The sequence below is a fragment of the Stegodyphus dumicola genome, chromosome 3 (genome assembly GCF_044657685.1).
Source record: "Stegodyphus dumicola isolate Sdum_Otavi_A_Nest chromosome 3, ASM4465768v1".
Lineage (NCBI taxonomy): Eukaryota > Metazoa > Arthropoda > Arachnida > Araneae > Eresidae > Stegodyphus > Stegodyphus dumicola.
Window position 1 is genome coordinate 28,410,256 of NC_140770.1, and position 23,987 is coordinate 28,434,242.

At 30.9% G+C, this 23,987-nt stretch overlaps 1 protein-coding gene across 6 annotated transcripts in view; it reads right to left on the minus strand.

The window, feature by feature from the left end:
- The window catches only part of LOC118196110 (ATP-dependent 6-phosphofructokinase-like), a 62,961-nt gene that overhangs the window by 10,697 nt on the left and 28,277 nt on the right, over window positions 1-23,987 (minus strand). For all 6 annotated transcript variants that reach the window (XM_035367511.2, XM_035367510.2, XM_035367512.2 and 3 more), the window contains 7 exons: window positions 21,610-21,674; window positions 21,416-21,503; window positions 17,701-17,847; window positions 14,652-14,722; window positions 14,478-14,565; window positions 5,975-6,127; window positions 190-416 (listed from right to left, as the gene is read on the minus strand). In XM_035367511.2, the coding sequence (XP_035223402.1) occupies window positions 190-416; window positions 5,975-6,127; window positions 14,478-14,565; window positions 14,652-14,722; window positions 17,701-17,847; window positions 21,416-21,503; window positions 21,610-21,674 (839 nt within the window). The remainder of the gene's footprint in view (window positions 1-189; window positions 417-5,974; window positions 6,128-14,477; window positions 14,566-14,651; window positions 14,723-17,700; window positions 17,848-21,415; window positions 21,504-21,609; window positions 21,675-23,987) is intronic.

Here is a 23,987-nt window from a genome sequence, read left to right on the forward strand (position 1 = left end):
CATCATTTAAGCAATAGTCTTCTCGGCCATCATTCGAGCGTGAATTGCGTTCATGTTTCCCTGAAAAACTACTACTTCACAAATATATATATTACATTTTCTATTTTTAAAAATACCTAACAACAGCGAAAATTGCACTATTGCAATTCGCTACAAAATTCCTACAAATATTCAATAGTAACTGCTTACCTAAGAATTAAGCCTCTCTGAATTCCCTCGGCCATTTTTGCCTGCATATGAAACACATCTCCAATCAAGTCTTTAATAGAAAAATGTTCTTCAAAAATGTATGCAGCATCTGCACCTCCTGCAAGACCAGCTAATGTGGCCAAGTAACCACAATAACCTCCCATCGTTTCAACGACAAAGACTCTTCTCTTTGTACCCTGTGCACTCTGTCTAATACGATCACAGATCTAAAAGCAAAGATTAAAATGAGACATATTTTTATTTATTCAGTTATGAAATAATACAGGAATATTACACCAAACTGAAATTCTTTCAATGCATAAAATATTTAAAGTTTCCAATTATGGATGCTTTAAATCTACTTGCCCTGCAATTTATATGTTGCTTTAATTACATGCAACAAAATTTCTATTTATTAGAAAGTCATAAATTTTATGCTTAGGAATTAGGGAATAGAAAATTAAAGGAATAAATAGAATTTAAAATTTATTCATTATTAACAGCAAAATATTAAAAGCAATCAACATTTTCTCTATTGAATCTGGGATATGGACTTTAGCTAACTCTCTGAGCAGTGCATGTTTTTGGATCTGTCATAAAGAGCTGTATTTATTACCTAAATTTGTATATTTACTTATTTTAGTCTCTATTTTCATAAACCTACATTTATTAAGATTATATTTATATTATAAAAGAAAGTAAGAAAAGAAATATCTTAAATTATAAGCTAATACAGTCAAAAGTCTTAATCCGGACCTCAAAGCTGCAAACTTTCTGCGCATGCGTCAACGCATAATGAGTTCACGCATGTGCGTTTAATGTATAAAGGACGGTATAAGCTAAGCTAAAATTATCTAATTATCTATTTCAGTTAATGTTGCAGATTGCGTTGTTCCTTAATCTTCAAATTGGATCTAGCTTATTATTTTTCGCAGACTGTTAGAGCAACTTTTACAAAAGTAAGCTTGAACTTTGGATTATGTCAAATAGAATTTCCGATGCTGGAGCTGCCAAAGGATCTGCAAAGCAAAAGTATGTTTCGATGTCCATCAAACAAAAAGTGGAATTGCTGCAAAAAATGGATAAAGGCATATCCTTTGTTTCTCTAACCATTCCGAAATCTGTTTATCAATTTCACGCTGCTCTGCGGGGAGGGGGGGAGGACGTCGCGGCACGCAATGAACTGGAAGTTGATCTGTCAGCACTATCCTTATCTTCAGGGCAGATGTTTTTATTTTATTCAGCTTGCTAAATGTAGTATTCCTTACTAAATGTAGTATTTCATCTCGTCGTACTCCGTCTTTGAGATGATTTAAATCAAATTCCTCGTCATTATAAATATCACCAGTACACATCAAATAGTTTTCTGGTTGCAATTTTCTAATTTCGACTATGCGTAATGTAGGTTTTACGCATGCGCGCGTTGAAAGAAATGTTTAATAAAGTAAACAAATAACTATTAAGCTTTTTTTTTTTTTTTTTTTTTTTTTTTTTTGTAAATTTTGATACCCTGTAGATCGTAATTGCTCTTTATTTCATAAATTACGGTTTCATATTTTTAATTTTGTAATTTCTGCATGCCATCTTATCAGATTTAAACTGATGATCTATAATCCGGAAAAATAGATAATCCAGAATCGCCGAAGTCCTGACGAGTCTGGATTAAAGACTTTTGACTGTATATGCCAAGTGACATAAAAAATCTCATGACCGGATAAAGCTGGTCATAGTGCTCAGAGGGTTAAGTATCATACCATTTGTCACTGCTAATGCCACATATCATATACGAAATGCTCATTCATTTTTACATTAAAGCACCATTTAGTAGAAAATAATGTTTAGGCAAAATATTGTTGCTTGCACAGAGGTTTGCAAAGAGTGAATGCACAGAGAACCAATGATAGCTTGATAAGATTTGGTTTATCAAAAGAAACATTTCAAAGATCTGGAACTTTCCATACAAACAGTCATACAACTCTTCACAGTATAACAGAATACAATCAGTAGATACCTTTAAACTACTAAGAATGCTGAACACAATGCAATTGAAAGCGCATCTAAAGCACGAAGCTAACCCGAAGATATTTCAATATGCCAAACTCATTGAACTAACAACTGGCAACAACTGAAAGAAGTTGTTCTCAGTTGTTATATACACATTGTTACGTTTCTGTACGAGTTCATGGATTTGGAGTGATTAATGACAACACTTGATGAAGAATTATAAACACACTTTATTAGCCAGTATTACTCAGGACAGCTCCGAAAACACGTTTACAGTCGTTGAAAAACTACGACACACATGCTGAAACAATCAGCAATACAGCCTTCAGGCTATAACGTAAAGACAGCTTTATAGCGAGGCACCAGAGAACAGCTCCTGACTTGATTGGGTCGTTCTTAGAACTTTAACAACTTGGTTCATTCGTTCTCGGAACTCGGAGCATAGCTCTTTACGACTTATGATGCACTTGATGATACACTCGATAGCCTCAACAATGCACACGCACAAGACACTCGACTCTAGACTGCTACTCTGCATACAGGCAGGGTTTATATAGCTTTTGGCCTGTCTTTGAGAACATTCTGGGCCAAACCGGTAAAAATTGTTCCAGAATTTCACTATCTGTCTATGTTATATTTTCAATTTTTTCATCAAATATTGCCAAATGGGCGACTTTGCGCCAAATCTGGCAATCCTACATCCACCTTGTGGGAAGCTATATAACAGCAGCTGGACATTTTGTAACAATATATATAGTTTATATAGTCTTATATAGTTTTAAACCAGCCGCCGAGCTATTTCTAGTACTTTCTGCTTCTTGAAGTTAGTGGAAGGCATACGAGAGCCGAATTATTGTTACATATGGAATAAAGTACAGTATCCATTACAGTTATACAGGAACTAGACCAAAATGTCATCAAGTTTGACAGCTTTTGGCGATTATTTGCCAAATTCAGTGACAAAAATTACTTACCAAAAACCGTTGCAATTTTTCACCAATTTAGTGAGATACCCATTTACTGAATGTTAAATAGACTTGCACCTGTATTTTTACTTTTCCGGCAAGCTCCGCTTCTCTAGAATTTCATATTAAAATTATACAGAAAAATACAACTTCAGTGTAATTTGCATTAAAATCACCTATCTATGTACAAAATTCATAAAATGTTAAGTACGAGGAAAGTGGAGATGAATAAGAGCATATGAAATTATTTTCCATACTACTAAAACATTTATAAACTGATTCTACCCTTTCTTTATATGGAGAGGGAGGAGAATATAGTTTACTGCACTAATAATATTATCTTGCATTATTTAATAGCAATATATTAGCTTTTATTTACTGAAATGCATCTGCTGCTTTTATAAAAAATATTGAAGAAAGTAATTTCGGTTTTTAGAGTAAAATAAAATTCAATATTTCCTATAAAAAATGAATTTTAATCAGTCAAGTATTTTCCATTCTGTTCGAAGACCTTCTGCCATCTTTCTGGTTACATCATGATTTCGTGCTCACAGAGCTTCCAGCTTTATCAGCCAAAAACTCAACCAAGTGTGATTTGAGGTCATCATTATTATTAAAATTTTTACCATTTAAGAAGTTTTGTAAACTTCGAAATAAATGATAATCTGAAGGCACAAGGTCTGGGCTATAAGGGGGCTGCAACATCATTTCCCAACCAAACTCCAATAATTTCGTACGTGGTGCTAAAAATGTGCGAGGCCTCGCATTATTATGGTAAGCACAATTTCGCAATTTGCCAATTCTGCTCTTTTCTCTTTGATTGTTTCTTCCAGTTTCATGAGCTGTTGGCAATAAACATCTGAGCTGACCGTTTGGTTGCTGCTCAAAATATGGAACACCTATGTAATCCTACCAAATTGATAGCATGATCTTTTTCTGATGCAGTTTAAATTTCGATATGATTTGTGCTGATACATCATGCTTGGACCATGATGTTTTTCGATTAATGTTATTGTAGACAATCCATTTTTCACCAACAGTGATAATTCATTTCAAGAAAGGGTCGACTGTATTATGTTGGAAATGCATATTGTAAATATTGATTTGTTGAGTTAACCTAATTTCTTTCAATTCATGCAGAACCCGAATATCGAGCTTCTTAACAAGTCGGAGGCATTTTATGCGATTTTCAATTGTTATGTGCAACATATTTAACCTTTCATAATCTCTCGCACAGTTATATGACAAATTGATTCATTTATGGTTTACATTTTGTCATCATCAACTTCAGAAGGTCGGCCAGAACTTTGATAGTCTCCAGAACAAAATATTTTAAACCAGCTCTAACATATGCGTTCTGTTAAGCAATCAACAAAATAGCCTCCCATATCTCTTTGTGAGCCTCTGTCACTTTCTTGCCTTTATGAAAATAAAAATGTTGAAAATTTTTATTTTTGCACCTGATGCTGACAGTAACAGTTGCACACAAAAATACAGGGAATTTGTTTCTGCAGCGACCTAAAAGTATCAGCTGCCAAATCTTTGACCAATCTAAGAATGCCTTTTTGCTCAGTTTTAAATTTTATACATAGTTTTACATGACAGTGCAATATTAAAATCTTTAAAGTAATATTTCAGGTTTTTATTTTGAATACCATGCTAAAACAATACATTTTTATTGCACAATATAATCTATTTTAATTTTTATTTATTTATTGGAAAACTCACATTGTGTTTATCAGACAATCTCAGAGACTAATGGATTACAAAAACTAATGGTTTAAAAGTGATGTATAATATATTCTCCATTAAATTTAAAAAAAAATGTACTGCATATTTTGCATACAGTACTCAAGAAATCGCATTAAGTCTCAATTTATGTCCTGTTTTATTTAGCCTCACTTCGGACTTTCGATTCAACAACAACCACCACCACCACCTAAAAAAAAAACTTATTTTTTAAGAATAAATAAGTAAATAGCACTTTAAAAAACAGGATTTTTCAATAGAAAATTGCTGAATAATTGTCTATTGAGTACACATAGTATATAATGAAGCTGATGCAGCTGTGTTAACTGTGAAATTAATGTAAAAATTAACCCCTTTATTAAATTGGCATGTGAAGAGCAATAATTTGTTTTTCCTTGAACATTATTTTGATATTTAATAGATTTCAAGTATACAAATTTCACATCATTAGGCCATTTTCAAACATTTTGTATTAATACTGAAAATCTTGGACTTGAATCTAAATTATTTATACATTTCAATTATATTTTGGTTTATGTCACTTTTCTCATTCCTACAAATCTCAGGAATCTAATCTACAGAGAGTATAGTATATAATAATCTACAGTATACTTTTTTCCAAGTTTCCTAATAAATATTATGAATTAGATATCATACAGTGATCCCAAAAAGTATATAAACTTGAATGCAGGAAATACTTTTTAACAATTATCAAATGATATATCCAGTGTATTTCTTGAAAAGTGCTGATATAACATTAAGTAATTAAAAAAATTACAATAGAAACTAGAAAATCTCATCTGCTTAGTTAAAATATTCTATAGTATCCCTTAAAATGCGATAGAAAAACTTAACTATTGATAACTTAACTACTAATAATTGGTATTTGGAATAAAAAATTAATTATAATGATTAATCAAAAAATTTATTAGTTTTAAAACATTTCCTATAACACATAAGTTAGATTAATTGTATAAAAGAAAATAATAGACTTGTTACTTTAGATGTTATATATAAAATATTAGAAACTTAAATATAAAAAGCTAAAACATCTTAAAATTACTAACCTCAGTAATTTCATTAAGGGCAGTATCAGAGCCAAGTGAAAAGTCTGTTCCAGGAACATTGTTACTAATAGTTGCTGGAATTACAATCATTGGAATACATAATTCAGGATATTTAGATCGCTGATCTGCCATTTGAAGAACAGAATGAAAAGCCTGAAAGAGTAATAAAAGAAGGACAAACAAATTAGATATAATTATATTGTTATAAATTTTGGGTACTTTTCCGTTTTGCGGGCGCAAATCTCACCAAGCAGACTTTATTGGCGAAAACACTCGTATACACATAAAAAATGTTGGCAAATGTTAGTTCTAAGAATTTATTTTGAAAGTATAAACATTTTAATGTCGTTTAAAATTTTGTAAAAAAGACAATAAATTTGTAAAAAGACATTAATTTAAGAATTTACTATGCTTTCATGGTACAACAACCTGATTCGCTGGTTCATATTACATGACCCCAAATGATCCCATTTCACGTAAACTAAGCTACAAAAATCTAATTATCTCAGTAATTATCTATATTAATTTCAAGTTAAATCTTAATTTGGAATACAAGTTTAAATGCAAGAATTATTTCAATTCTTATGAATAGCTTACTCAGAAATTATGTAAAACCGCAGCGCTTTACTTCGTTAGTGCATTCTCATTAGAATGGATGAATTTAACCCTTGACTTTGCCTTTTCTATATTTTCGTCATCGGGCGAGAGGTGTTATTGCATCCTAATTGACTTAATTACCGCCCGTGAATGGCCATAGGGCATAAAATTGAACTATCTGGTAAAAATTCTATGTAATTGTATGCCAGTATTTAAAAAAACAATCAATCTGATAAGAAATGGCTGCAATTTGTTTTGAAAATGTAAAAGTTTACCAGCGAGGATATTTTGTTTGGCATCGGTTGTACCATTACTGGCGACTTTATCGCTTGCACCGGCAAAACTGAGAAGTACCGAATTTTGTAAATATATAAATAATTTTAGTGAAATTATAAGCTAATTTTCAGTATCTTTTGTATAATGTAACATGATTGAAAAAGCAAAGTTCTATTTGGAAAATAAGGTTATAAGGTATTTCTCCTGCTTTCTTAGCGTGCCTTCCTGGTGTAGTGGTTCTGCATGCTGGTCCGGTATTCCAGAGGTCTGTGGTTCGATTCCTGGCGAAGGCGGTTACTAATTTTTCATCTCTTTGGCTTTTTTAATCATCCTAATATCTCTACAGTGGTGCCTGAACTAAAAGGGTTGTAGATGATGACTATCTACACCCAGGATTTGACGATTGGGTCCCCTAAAAACTTCAGTCACCCTTTAAAAAGGGGAGTATATAAGGTATTTCTCCCGCTTTCCTAGCATGCCTTCATGGTGTAGTGGTTCTGCACGCTAATCCGGTATTCCAGAGGTCCATGGTTCGATTCCCGCCGAAGGCGGTTGCTAATTTTTCATCTCTTCGGCTTTTCTAATCATCCTAATGTCTCCACAAGGTTACAGGGTCAAGTCTATTTAACATCGAAGTAAATGGCTCTCTCGCTAAATTAGTGAGATATCTCCAAACTGGTGATGGTTTTGGCGACTAATTTTTGTTGCCAAATTTGGGGAGAAATCACAAAAAGGTGCCAAACTTGGTAAACATTTGGTGACATTTCGTCCAGTCCCTCTACAGCTGTAATTCATATTGTAATTTATCCCTATACATAACTGTAATATCTTAACTGTACCTGGCTTTTATATGTAAGCTTAATAACCATATCTGCCTCCCAGTAATTTCAAGAAATGGAAGGTACTAAAGATATTTCGGCAGCCAGGGTTAAGCCTGGAGAGAGCATCAGTTTTTAGTTCAGAGCTGACTTTAGAATATTGAGAAATTGTGCAAGCTTTGCTCTTTGGATGCAATTTGCATTGTGTTGTGTTAATGATATTAGTCATTTGAAGTGGAAACTACTGATTGTGCTGTCTTATACTGAGAAGAGCTGTATGAGGTTTTTTGTGGAAAGTTCCAGAATTGTAAAGTGTTTCTTCTGGGGAAATTCCTTTTCCTTTTATCAAAATATCATTGGTTCTGGGTGCATTCAATCCATTACAAACCCATACGCATGCGACAATACTGATTATTAACCACAATATACGAATGTTAACTACTCTTGAATGCATGTAAATGGTAAAAATATTTTCCGGTACTTACTTGAAAAACGAATGACCATGAAACAACTTTTATCTATAAATGGTGCTTAATATCATTGCTTGGCAAAAAAATTTATGGTATGACCATGGAACTTTTACCAAGCAATGACAGTTTAATATCTCTCTTTTTTAAAATAGCAAGTAGCAGATTATTTTCAAAGTTATGAAATCCTACCCCCCCCCACACACAAAAAACCTGTATTAATGAACAATTTATAGTCAGCTGAATATGACCAACAAAAAGTAGTACACTGGAACTATTATCTATGGCAAGTTTAAATACAGTGTTCTAAACAGAGATAACAGTTTTACTGGAGAATCTAACAAAAATCGATAAATCGATTTTTTACAAACTTAAAATGAAGTATGTAAAATACTGACTGTTTATGAAATACAGTAGAGTCTTGAAAACTTGGCCTAATGTGGACCAAAGGGCAGCTAAGTTTGTGAAAATGCTGAATTATTGGGAAAGGTTTAAAAATGTATAAGTGCAAGTGTTTCCTCAGAAAATATAGTACTTATATCTATTGGTTGCTTGAGAATATAACAGTTTATAAAGAATTCAATATTGTAACTTAAACTAATAAATTACCAAAATATCCTTAAACAAAAGAAAAGTATGCAGTTTATTTTGAAGGCACATACAGCCTTTACTAATGAAAATTAATGAATACGTACTGTACAGTAATTTACGTGATAAGACAGACCTCAGAAAAATACTTTATGAAGGCATAAAGCTGTCTATAATGAAAACTAACTAGCCGACTTCACAAAAACTGGCTATTTTTTTTTAAAGAAATGCGTAATGTCTGTTGTTTTCCACACTGAACTCTGCGTTCTGCTGCTTCATCATGAAGATGATGAGGGAACAGTAAGTCTTTTATGGACGCATCTTGTTCAAAATACTGTAAGAAGGTTTTGACAGACTTTAGTTCCGCACTATGTGATATTTTAGAGGCTTGTATGGTGGAGTACTCAAAGTCGAGGTCTTCATCATTTTCTGACATTTCTTCATTAACTGTGATAGCAGCAATAATTTCTGCATTGGACATAATGTCTTGCTCGGGATCATTCTGGAACTACTGTTCGACGTCATTTTCATTGGCTTCTGCACATACAGGAACTCTTTTCAGCAGGTCGAATAAGTTTACATTTTCTGCATCATCATGTTCAGTGAACTCATGATTACATTTAATAGGTCTCTCTCTCTCTCTTTTCTGGATAAAACCTTGACCATCATCGTTTGCAGAAAGAAGAGAGAATAACAGTTCGTGCCTATACCTTCTCTTGAGACTAACCAAAAGTCCTTAATCCATTGGCTGGCATAATGCTGTGACATCGGGTGCAGTATGTCCCCATTTTTTAGCTATTCAATGTCTGGGAGAGAAGACGCATTGTCCAAAATCAGAATAGCCTTCCGTGGCAGGTTAGGAGATTTTAAAAACTGCTCAACTGATGGAACAAATACTTCACTTTTTCAAAATTGCACATCTTATCCAGGCATTTGACTGGTGTAGATACCAAACGGAAAGTTTACCCATTTCAATGTGCTTAAACACATATGGTTTCTTTGATTTTCTATGACACCAAGTTTCAACTTGTGGTCATTACATTACTACATGCCAAGATTGTTACCCTCTCCTTGCTCCTTTTAAAACCAGGGGCTGACTGTTCTTATTTGAAAGCAAGACTTTTCGCTGGTAACAGTTTATAATTTAACCTCGTTTCATCACAACTGTGCAACTGCTCTGCGGTCAAATCTTCGATATATTTCTGAAAGTTTTCCCTAAAATGTGACATATCCTCCATGTCCCCAGATAGTTTTTCTTCACAAATACTAAGCTGTCGCACTCCATATCACTTCTTCCAGCAATCAAGCCAGCCAGTACTTGCGACAAATTTAGGATCATTGCCATTTTTTAAATCATAAGATTTCAAGGCCTTCTATTGCAAGATTGGCGAACTAATTGCAGTGCCTTTCCCTCTTTTTTGGAAAAACCAAATATAAATCATTTCATTTACTGCATTAAATTGACTTTCCTTTCTTTCAATGTTTCTGTACACATTCTCTTTACGCACCACGATTCGATTTCCGTCTGCTTCTTCCCGTCTCCAATCATACTTTTGTTGACTCCCAAGTCTACTACACTGACACTTTCTCCCTTATTCAGTCTCTTCAATGACCCCAACTTTTGCTCAACAGACAAGTTCATTTGTTTCCTTTTAACGGAAGATGCCATCACAGAGTACTGTCCAGCATTCGCAAACTCTAAAACAGCTTTGAACAATACAGTACAGTCACTCACATCAAATTACACAACATGGCTAAGAAATCGAAAATAACCCTGGCAAAGGCTGCAGGTAGATTGAACAGCTGAATGTGCACTGGCACCAGGCACATGGTAGAGGAGTGGAGTGTGACATGAGACAAAGGAACGCACAAAGAAAGGGACACATGCACACAGGCAATGTCCTTGAATGGGTCTATGCCGCAAGGGGTTTTTTTTTCAACTTGCCCAGGGTGGCCCATTTACCTATCAGCTTTTTCAGAATTCCACACTTTGGCAGACTCTCTGACAACTTTCATTTCGATGAGATATTATGCAAATACATACAGTCGAATCCGGTTAATGGGACCAGCTGCTTTTTCAGACCAAATCCTAAATAACCAAAACTAATCCTATGTACCTATGTCCTAATATGTAATCCTATGTCCTAATATTATTCGCTTATTTGGGCAAAAATTCAGTTTAATTGGACCAAAAAACATGAGAGTGAATAAGAAACAGAAGCCACAAGTCGGACATGTACAGCGGATGTACAGGTGGTCTGCGACATGAGAGGATCTGTAGTTGTGACTCCACAGGAAAATGTTTTATCAAAGGTCAGGAATTCCTTAAGGTGCATGACAAAAGCAAAACCAATGGGAGGTGAACACGCGCACCATTTTCTTTGACCTGCGCCTCAGAGTTTTGAGGAAATGTAATCGTATGCAATTTAACGATGTTTTTGTGTGGCATCTGTATGTAAGGATAGAATGAAGGATTCTTTTTCCCCAAACAAAATTATAAAACGATTTAAAATGTATTCAGAAGAGATTTTTTTCGTGACGTCTGCAAGTACATACGTATGTATTTATTTTGCATAACCCAAAAACGAGTACACTCAAAACATTGAAATTTTGTATATAGGACTGCTATAACATGCAGTTATGCACCTCCCTTTTTAGTTGCAATCAGCCATACCAAAAGTGTATACATAAAATATAAAATCTAGCTTTCAAATAATAAGTTAATGGCCCTTTGACTACTGTCTTCATTCTAAAAATAACACAGCAATAATTTTTCTAACTAAATGAAAACGATCTGTCATTTAATATGTATTGTGTGCTTATCGATGAAGTCTGAACCAAGCACCTGCACATTAAACTGTCATGTGATCTGAAATGGAATATTCATTTAAAAGCTTAATTACATCGCAACTCCCTCTTCACCTCTGCTTCTTTTTGCTGGGTCGCCTTGCCGCTAGTTTTACTTTCCTAAATTCGCCCATTGTTTAAAATGTGAGCTGTATGAAATTGGGAGGTGCATAGTGCACCCATAGTGATAATCTGCATTATCCAAAAATAAAATTATGTGTGGAATTAAGCGTTTACATGTTCTTGCTAACTATGCAGCAAAGTCTTCAAGTTATGATGCCGTCTTCTCCAATGCCAATCCATTACAACGCTCATTAAGTCATCTTATTTCAATAATAATGCAGTTTTATATTACAATAATGATGCAGTCATATTACAATAAAGGCACAGTTGTATTACATATATATACCCACTCTGTTACTCGGCTCCATGAACTCAGTTTTTTTTATTCTTATACGTCGTAAATTGTGAATTTTTTGCTTTAAAAATTATTGAATTATGTTATTCTTATCTTCTGGTCAAGGTTCTTATACCTTTAGTTAATCTGTGCACAGTAGTTGAAGAATTATCAACAATTTAAAAGGTATTAAAGTGCAGCTAAGCATAATTTTTTTACCATAGCAACCATATTTGTTTATATTTGAAACTTAACAAAACAGTGAATTCAGTTTCTGCACCTTCAGAATCTTTTTGCTGAGTGGGACAAAAAGTAAACCAAGTTTTGTGCACCGAAAAGTCTCCCTTCACTCGCTCGCTGAATTGCTTGTTTTTACATAGAAACTCTAATTTTTAATTGTAAATATCATTTTTTTAGTTTTTTTGTTATATATTTTTCAATTTTTAATAAAGATATGAGGTTTTATGCAGATTTGCCTTGTCACGAAGTGAACTGAAATAATTCTCTAATGAAATTTGAGGAAATAAGTTTAAATGAAATGCAGGAAAAAAAGCATATAATTTAATATTATGTATAAGGAAGTCATGTAGTGTACACATCACATTTTTTTTATTCTAAAAACAATAATATGTTTATAATAAATCTTTCTAAAGTGCATCATTTCAAAATTAATTATTATCCTATAACTTTCAAATAATGCAACTTACACAAAGGCAAAAGTAAAATAAAGTTTTATCTGATAGTATTAAAAAACTTTTTAAGTAGTCCATAAAGCAGGCATCAGTAACATTTTTGGCAACAGGTTGAATTTAACCAAAATGTGGGATTAACAAAATGTTTCAGGTCAGTGGTATTTTCATTTTAGAACAGTCTTCCTTAATAAATAATTTTAAAAATTTTACTGAAAAATAATTACAGTACACTTTGAACATAAAAATTTAAATTGTAATTCTAATTATTATAAAAACAAACACAACTGAATGAACTTTATTGTTCTCTTTGATATCAATAGCTTCTCTGATGTTGAACTTATGACGTCTTAAGAGAAATACAAGCTACTTCTGATATGACTTAAACATGTGTGAAAATACTTGTTGGCCCTTATAAGTTGAACTGAAGAAAGACTAAATGGCAAAAACATTTCTTAAAAAAATTAGGGATTATGGATTGGCAGTGCCAAGCTTATCAATTTCTCCTTGAAATTACGCTGTTATTCAAATTTTTTTAAAAAAAATATCCATGTTTCTACTGCAACTTTGTATCTAAACAATGTTACTGTTATTATTTATTTTCAGTTCATTTGTGTGTGTTTTCTGCAAGTGCTCATTTCAGATTTATGTTTATAATTTATTTTTATTTTTCATACTTCATTTTCAGAGCTCAAATGAGTCACTTGAAACTATGGGTCACTTAATGACTGGCAAGTCATAAGCTGCCAGAACCTGCAGTAAATAAAGATGCCTTTCCCCCCACAGATAAATAAAATGACTTCATTATTTTGAATCTAACTGAATAGCATAGTCCTTGCTCTAATCATGCCTCCTTCTGTCCAACTAACATACAGTCTGTCACTTCTTTTCATGGCCATTTCTTGTGAATATAAAAATGTATGATTATGACCATGGAATAAAAGATGTGCTTGTAGATTTAAGATATATGTGTTCATGTCAATAAAGCTATGCCATAAATTCAAAACTACATCAACTAGCATGCTTGCATTTGCATTTTTGATGCACCAACCTCCTCATTGTCCCCCCATCAAATTTTATTAACATGTATATAATTAAAATTAACTACTAGAAAATTCAAGCCTAAAGAAGAGCATAGTGGAAGAAGGTTCTTAGAAAGACCATAGCACACCTTGGGCCACCACACTAATAGAAGATAAATACATGCTAAGTCAATTTTAAAATAACACCCAGAGAATTTTAATGCTTTCTGTAGTAGAGAAGCTGGCAATTATACATACAACATGAAAATCTGAAGATATTGCAATGGAATACTTAAAAATATTTTTAGATAAATATAATTTGTGTGCAAGAGAAGTATATCCTTTATTATAAGAGTTAGAGAAAATGATAGTACTCTTTAACTCTGTATTAAATTTTTAAAAATTTGATAATGTATTTGGAACCTTTTTTTATTCTAGTAGAACAATATTGATATACTGATAGATGTAATTGTTTTCATAAATTTATAAATTATATAAATGTTGCATAATTTTAGTGTCTCTAATTTCTAATGAGAAAAGAAATTTTTTTCTCCTTCTGTATTCAAAAGATCACAATATTAAAACAATCTATTATATAAGGATTGCTACTCAATTTCTGATTGAATTAATTAACAACAATTGGAAGGAGTTAAAGAAAGTTGTTAAAATAGCAAATTTTTTTTAAATAATAAATGTTTTAGACATTCAACAGAAATATACAATTTTCATATAATTTTTCATTTACAATTTGCTTAAAAAACATGAGCAGAAAGAATAGCAGGAAAAGAAAATGTCTATTTACCTCAAATCCTCCAGCAACTAAAAGACCTTGGATCTTATAGTGTTTTATTTTTTCTACAACTTTATCCATAATAGCATCTGGTAGTGTTCTGCAGTAATTATTAAAAATAAAAATTATGAAATATTATACAGTCCAAATACTGTTGAGCAGAAAAGAAAATGAAAACAAACCTACCTCTTAGTTCCCAAAAATGCACCTCCTTGTCCTACCCAACCAGCTACTTCAGACCAATGCATTTCTTGGACCTAGAAATTTAAAAAGGATTAAAGTAGATTCCTCAACCATGAATACATTTATTCATAGCTCCATATTTATTGAATCCACTTGTTGTGGGAACAATTTACTAACCATTTACTAGGAGAGAAACTTAGGCATTTAAACAAAGGTTAATCATAAATTTAAAAACATGCTTGTTGTCAGTCAGAGTAAATGAAACTTAATCTTTACTTCTGATATATTATTTATATATATATATGTAATTTATAATATACATTTATATATATGTTACATATATATATGTGTAAGATAAAAAAATATGTGAATCAAAATTATAATTTAAACTAATGATAAAACATTAATTCTCCCTCGCTGTTTTAAAAATCGTAATAAATTCTCTGGATTGCATCATTTCTAGATCCATCCATTGTGCATGACCTGCACAACGCTGATGACACAATGATTGTAAATTGAAACTTTTTAACTCAAACCAAAACTTTTCTCATCATGCACTTCCATCTTGCATAACTACGCACTTCAGCTTCTCTCTCTGCTCTGCTTGGACGTAATTTCGCTATGCTGCTTGCTATCGCTATAATATCAAAATGTAAATGTTCTTCAATAGGCACGATTAGAGTGCCAAGTGAATTGTAGCCACAAACATCAAATGGAAAATAAAAGTGGAATTAAAACCGTCCCAACTGCCAAATTTCTTACATATGAACTAAGTCAACATATTAGTATACTATGCAATCAGAATGCTTCCTCTTCAATATGGATCTATGTACGCATCAACAATGCTCTGTCTTTTCATTCCTTGCTGCTATTATTTCATATATAAATATATTAATGCAAGAACATCATTTATTTAATATATATATATATATATATATATATATATATTGTATCAGCTTTAAATGGTACTGATATTATTTATATTTATCAAATAACTTTACTGCAGTCTCCAAATTACATTGAAAACATTTTAATAATTTAACAATTATTAAAACACTTTAAAAAATCTATGATAATTTGGTTTGATAAATTTTGTAATATCTGTGTTAGCTTTGATAAAATTTTGTAATATCCACGTTTTTAATATTATCATTTCCTAAATCAAATGCTTTATAAAGCTCTAACTGATCATAAATAGTAAACCACTTTTGGAAATTAAAAAATAAACAATTACTCCTAATAATTATAATGAAACATTATTCTTTGATTTATAGCAATTATTCTATATACTCTATATATATTAGGTTATATTTTAGTATTATTACCACCTGATAAATGAACATTGAATAAATGTCACAATAAACGATTATTTAATCTAAAAAGAAATCAACTATAATAACTAATAATATTTTACTTTTTTTATCCCTTTATTTATGTCATAATTATACCTAAATAAAACATTTTTCATTGACCTGGAAGTAACTGTAGTCAAACTTCATTCTTGGGCTCCCACAAATTTCATTCTTAGGTCACAATCCACATATGGTCTACTCTTGACCGATTCTTATTTCATTTCATGGAATGTACTGTATGTTAATTATTGAATCTCTTTTGAGATATTGCCTCAGGTTACATTCAAATTTTGAATATGAACAAAATTATTCATTCTAAAAAAAAAAAAAAAAAAAAAAAAAAAAAAAAAAAAAAGATTTCTTTTAACCCAAATCTTTTTTAAAGTCTCAACTATATTATTTTTTAAAGCCCTCCTAAGAAATCCATCAAATCAATTGGTATTTGAAGATCAAGAAGACTGTGGCAAATATTCCCAGGTGATAAATAGCTTCTTTGATAGCTTAACACCTTTTCAGTCTCCTGCATGCAAATTTTGGATGAAAGGAACTGCATGTGCAGCCTGCTTAAGCATATATATGCTGAGGATATTCTTCAAATATTCACAACAGCAATGACCAGTGGCCAGTCACAGGGACTCCTTTAGCTGTTCCTAGATTCCTCAATCATTCCTGACCTTCTAGCCTGTTCCACATCTGATGGCTTGTTCTTGATTTGCTAGTCCATTTCTGATTTGATAGTTTGTACCTGATTCAGTGGCAGATACGAGCTGATCCGGCAGAGAATAATTTTTTTCATTCATATCACATTGCATACATCTTCATATCATCTTCATGCTACCATCTTTTAATTTAATGATAGGTTCATCCTATTTTTTGTTATGTTACTTTTAAGGACATAATAAACCCTAGTTGTTAGTACAGTCTGTGTTATTCAACATACTTTTGGTTTAAAATGGAGTCATACGGGGGAGGGGGGAGGTTGTTTTTTGCCACCACAAGAAAAACATCAGTGAGCCATTTCCTTAGGAAAGTAAGTATACTTGCTTTCTACATTCCACTACAATCCTAGAGTTCTCCCCTCAAGAGAAGGGGAATAAATCATTCTCAAATTTTACCATACTTTCGGAATTTCCCAATAGGGAGTTAGCATATTATTTATTTGGAAAGCTAACTTAGTAATAAAGAAACTTCCAGATGGGAGCGCAAGGAAATTTTTTGGAAAGTGACAACCTAAAAGGAACTTTTGAAGAATTCGGATGTTGTTAAAAAGAACTTGCTGTGGGTCGAGACTAACAGTATCGTATCAGAAATTTTGTGAAATTAGAAATTCAAAAGAAGGCATTACAAATAATTGTTCCAGAAGTCAAACATCAGTTTCAAAATATTTTTCTTTGCAATAGTACTTTTGTCCCTATATTCTTCTTTCCTATACATTTTTTAAAATATTTATTAATCACCCTTGAAGATTATTACTCATAGTTGTATTTTATTTATTACCAAAAAAGACCTGTTCACACTAGATAACAAGTTATCTCTGTTTGGAAATTAAACTAATATTTTTGTTCTACTGTTCTACTATTAAAAATGCATTTAGTCATGTTATTAACCTCGCAGCTTCAGATCTTTTCACCAACTTTTAATAAATGCATTCATTTAAATCGATACACATCAGATACTACATTTAAATAATATATACTTACATTTCCACTGATTAATCCATCAAATCCTTCGTGAATTCCAAGCACAGTATCACCTCTAAACATGCATGCTCTGACAAAGGATCTGACTATTGCATTCATACCACAACAAGGAGCTCCAACATGCATGACTGCAAATCTAAATTTTCCCTAAAATAAAATTGTGATACCTAAGTGCATCTACATTATTATCATTCTTTATTATTTCTGCATATATTAAAAACATATAAACAAACATTACAACAGACTTACTTTCTCAATCCTATTCTCATTAGCATAAAATAAAAAATACATTTTAGATACCAAGAAGATTTTGAAATGTACATATAAATAATAAATAGCAATGCACATCAGGCATTCCCAGTGGGATCAGCACTGACCCCAGGGGATGGATGAAATTTCAAAAAGAATCAATAATGGAATATGTGCTAGCAATTGATTGATATTATCAAAATCTCATCTACTATATATAAAAAAATATGATAAAATTTATAACTAATGATTAATTGATGTAAAGCTGTATCATGTAGTAAGAAAAGAAATCCTAAAAATATACTAAAATTATTTAATACATTTTTAAATCAATAATATTTAATAAAATATACAAATTCTTTATGTAATAGAGGCAATATAAGAAAGAGAAACACAAGAATACAAGAAAACACATTATTATTATTATTATTTAATACGAAGACTTCAAAACTGGAATGGAAAACAAGAAATGGGTAGAAAATTTTTGAGCGAGGTTCAATTTTAAATAAAACTAAACTTTTGTGCAATTAGAATTTATGATTTTTGTTTCTGAAAATCTGTTTACATTTGTAAAATAAAAAAATACTAATAATACAAAAAGTAATTACAAATAAATCTAATAAACTATTTTTTCAAAACTATTGTTCATAATTTTAACCCAATTGTTACCTTTAAGTTATTTATGCATGATTATTTGTGTTATGATTATGTTGTATAGTGTATACTATAAGGGAAAATGTATAGGAGTCTAAGAAAACAGTTCCTTTAAAAAGGTTAATTCAAGAAAAGGGTTTGGAATCCATGAGGTAAATAAATTACTTGGAATATATTTCAGATATTATTAGCCAATCACTTGAGAAGATTTTCCTCACAGATATCAGAATACTAACAGTTAAATGCAAGATGAGATGATTAAACGACTATTCTGTTTGATAATAAATATTAGCATGCAAAATATAATTTGACAAAAAAGGCTTAATTAAAAAAATTAGTATATATTAAAAAAAAAGTACCAAAATACATAAATAACTGAGTATGTTCATGTGTTCTCAGAAGTAAATTAAAGATATATTTCTTCTAACTTACCTCTTACTGCTTAATCTCAGCTTCATTGCCGAGTTTCTTTGAACCTGAATAGAGTGTAGTTCACACGTAAAATTTCCTCATGTTTTAATAAGAAAAATTAATTTCATAATTTATGCGAGAGAATAGGAAATGTTTTAATTTATACTAATATAATGAAACTGTGATAACTTAAAAATAAACTGTAATGTTCTTAACTAATTGTACAAAAAATATTAATAGAATTTAAAAAATGCATTAATGTGATATTGAAATAAATGATAGTTCTCTTATTACCTTAAAAAATTTACTATGAACTTAAAGGGTTTTTATTTTCTATACAGAAATTCCTTAACAGAGCACCACACTGTGAATCAGATATAGTAATTTGAGTCTAGTCTAAAATAGTTGACAAGCAGCCCAAATTGTTTACTTCATATTTTTTAATGTGAAATATAATGCAAAAAGGTCATTTTAAATTTTAAAATGTGTTTGAACTGCGTACTGTTCACAAATAATTACATTTATTTAGATGCAACTAATTCTAATACCTTTTATATTATTTCAAATAAAATCACTGTAATTTTAAATTTTTTTTAAACAGACTGAAACTGCAGAATATTTGCTTGATTTGAAATGAAAGTACATTTACCCTGTAAGGGAAAATTTAATTACATCAAAACAGACAATATTAATTTTTTAATTACACTTTGACTAGTAAACTTGAATTAACGTGGGATCCCTAGAAATGTCAATACTTCACATATATTTTTTAAATGCAGTAGACACCACTTAATGTGATTGTTAATGAATCGCCAAAGGCTCACTTGTTTGTATACAAAAACATGGAAAATACAAAATTTATTGTGATCAACTTTTCAGTTAATATGATCAAAATATTAGACAATAATTTTTTTAGTAGCAAAGTAAAATCGCCAGATAACAGATAAAGTATCAAATAAGTTTAGAATAGATTATAAAAATTACCAAATGATAGAGAAATGCTGCCAAGAAAGAGATTACGTAACCAAACACTTGGTTTCAAATTTATTCAGCCATTTAAAATTAAAATAATAATAAAAAAAAAAAAAAACTAAGTTAGATGTAGATTTCCAATACCTCTAATGATTTTGAGAGCAATCAACTACTGGCTTCTCTTCTTAAGGAGTAAAAAAAATATCTGAAAACATCTATGCTAAATGAAGGTTGTTTTTTTGTCCAATTTTAAATTTTGCATTGCCAAATTCTGTTCCAATGATGTAAGCCTTCTTAGTATTAAGGTTAGGGGTACAGCATCAATCAAATAATTTCTAGAAACATTATGAACAGTTCATAAATGAACTTTTGCATTAAAGACATTATGAACAGTTCATTAAAAAATTTCGGTACTTTTCCATTTCGCCAGGGCAAATCTCGCCAAGCAGACTTTATTGGCAACAACACACAATATACGCACAAAAAATGTTAACAAATATTAGTTCTAAGAAATTTTTATTTTAAACATTTGAATATCGTTTAACATTTTGTAAAAGACATTAATTTAAGAACTTACTGTGCTTTCATGGTACAACATCCTGATTCCCCGTTTCATACCAAGTAACGCCAAGTGAAGTGATCTCATCTCGTGTAAACTACACTACAAAAATCTCTCTCAGTAATTATACATTAATTTCAAGTTAAATCTTAATTTGAAATACAAGTTTAAATGCAAGAATTATTTCAATTCGTATTACTCAGAAATTATGCAAAACACAGGTGCTTTACTTCACCAGTGCATTCTCATTAGAACTGATGAATTTAACCCTTGACTTTGCTTTTTCTATATTTTCGCCTTCGGGTGAATGGTTTGATTGCAACCTAATTGACTTAATTACCACGAATGGCCTTAAGGCATAAAACTGAACTATCTGGTAAAATGTCTATGTAATTGTATGTCAGTATTGAAAGAAACAATCAATCTGATAAGAAATGGCTGCGACTTGTTTTGAAAATGAGGCATAAATGAATTAGGTAAAATAAAAAAAGGAATATCCAGCGAGGATATTCCTTTTGGCATCGGTTGGACCATTTTTGGTGACTTTATCGCTTGTGCTGGCAAAATGGAAAAGTACCAAAATTTCTGGAATTTCCTAATTAAAATTATATTCTTAATATAACTAGAAATATATAAAGTACTTATTTATATATTTCTAAATAAGCTAGTTAAATTCCATTGCTATTCTGAAGGGCAGTCTTCCTCATCATTTAATATTATCAAAATAGCCACAGATAAACGTCATCACATTAACTGGTGTCTACTACACTTGATAAATTTCTCAATGTATCTCTTTTCAGCATGTAAAAGTCAACTTTAAAATTCAATGTTTTCAAGAGCTATTATCATTGTATCCAATAAACAACTCACTAATGCATGACCTTCAGCATCAACTGCATCCTCGGGTGGTTTCAATCTTGTCAGCATTTTATATGTTATTAAGTTGCTTGCAAAGCTCCTGAAATTTATTATTTTAAAATGAAATGTTCACATATTAAAATCATTGAGCATACTAGTAAGCTCACAATACATAAATTAAAATAATCTGATAAATGTGTGTTTACCTTCCTCTTAGATTGACCGCTTCTTCCCATTTCTTATTGGCCATGGCTTCAGCTACGGATTTAGTCTGATAAATAAAGAATATTTGGATAACTTTCAGCAGATATTGAACATTAAATTTAATTCACAACTGATAAAAATATTAACAAATCCATATTTTACATATTACAAATTTGTTTAAACATAAAACTTACAACTAATATGGATAAAAGTATTAGATAATATTTTGGATCAGACACTCCACGATTTTTGTGGATGAAAGGTAAGTAAAAAATGGCGCAAATATTTGCATATTCACCTAAACATTTTGCTTATTTCTTCTTTAATGCTGAATGCTATCTAATAGTGCAAATTAAATTTTAAATTTAACTTTAATTAATATTTTTAAAAGAATACAACAATTACATTATATAACAGAAGCATCTGAATCAATGTTTAATCTAATTTAATAAAAAAATTTAATAAAAAAATCGAAATGTATTTTAAAAAATACATTTCGATTTGAATTAATTTTACTTTATAAATAATAATAATAATAATAAATAATAAAGCTTTATAAATAATATGGTTTCTGAATATTACTTGAGAAATAACGATCATTATTATAAAGTTATATTGATAAACCATTATTCATAAATAAAAATTCATATGCATAAAAAATTCTTTCTGCATATAAAATTTTAGGCAGCTGTTGTAACAAGTAACAAGTTTACCAAAATCTCGCCAAATGTATGATAATTTAAATACACAAAACATTTGGTAGCTGTAATTACTGCAAAATAGTTTCAGAAAAATTTTGCCTTCTGACACATAAATTTAGTAGGATTAAAAATGATATACTTTTAATAGTATGTCTGTTATGAGCTTTAACTAGGAAGTACTCTTCCATTCTGCAACACATACTCCTGAATATACTATGTTAAGTAAGATTCTTACAGCATTATTTTTCTAAGATACAGACTCTGGTTGATTTGAACAACTTTATTTAGCCATTCAGATTGGCCTTTAGCATCTCTGATTAGACTTTTTAAACAAACCTAGCTTCTTAAATTTATTCCAGTCAAAGGTTGTATTACTACAAGTATTGAATAGTTTCTCACATCATTTCACTGACATTATTTCTTCTGATAAACAATAGATAAAATGTAATGCAGTTAAAAAATAATTTTGTCCATAAAACTTGTTTTCATCATAGATGTTCTTCTTGTTTAAGCATTATTTAAGTGTTTAATGTTATACAAGTTTATTGTTCACTTTCATTTCTTGACTGCTATCACAAAGCATAATGCAAGATAGAATTTCCTTTTCTTGCACAAATCGACTAGCATTTTTCCAGTTAATGGCAAATTAAGAATAATTTACAGATGAAGTATAAATAAAGGAATATTACTATAACAAAGACTTATCACAATATGCTCACACATAAAAAATAAGCACATATGGGAAAGGAAAAAAAGGGAGGAAAATAAAAATTGCCTTATTAGAAACCATTAAGGCTTCCATTATAGGCAATTTATCCTAGACCCCCAAAATCCACAAATATGATATTTGGATACTTTGTGTTATAGCAATCCCAAGGGCCAATTGATTGTGTACACCGTGAAGCAGCAAAAATATCAAAAACCACTGCAAAGGAGTTCTTCTGCGATAGTGGTAGGCAGTGGCAGATTGGCCAAAAAATCGGCCTTGGCAGGATAAAATATGCCTGCCCTTAAGGCCCCATATGAAATGTCATTATGCATACATTGTCATAGTCATAAAAAATAATATATAAAATATACTTTTGCACAAAAGTAACACTTTATTCATATATATATATGCAAATAAACTACAAAGAATAAATAACAGTGACTAAATAATTATATAAACAAAACAGCAGTTGATTCATAATTAGCCCTTTAAATATTTTTTTAATTCCAAGTGCCTGGACAAATGTTTCCTCCATTATATCTTCAATTTTTGCTTTGGCCAAAATATCCTTCTCTATGCTCATCAATAACAATGACTCCTAATTAGCTTGCTTCATAGTAATCCTTTATCGACTTTTTACAATTTTTAATTTTGAAAAAGCTCTTTCGCATTCAACTTGGGTTATAGATGACCGAGTACAAATTTATAAGCAAAAAGGACACTGACGTATGCATTACTATATAAATTATATTTCAAGAGTAATTTATATACACATAAGATGCAATTTTTTCAAAAATTGCATTTAGTTTTGGATGAATGCTCATTGATAGATAGAGCACTCTCTCCTGACTCGGTATCAGATTCAAAATAATGATTTTCAATTGAATTTTTTAGCATTTCCCATTTACTTACTAGGTTCTGATATTCATCCTTAAGATTATCAGTTGTTATACCTGCATAGTGCCCTAAT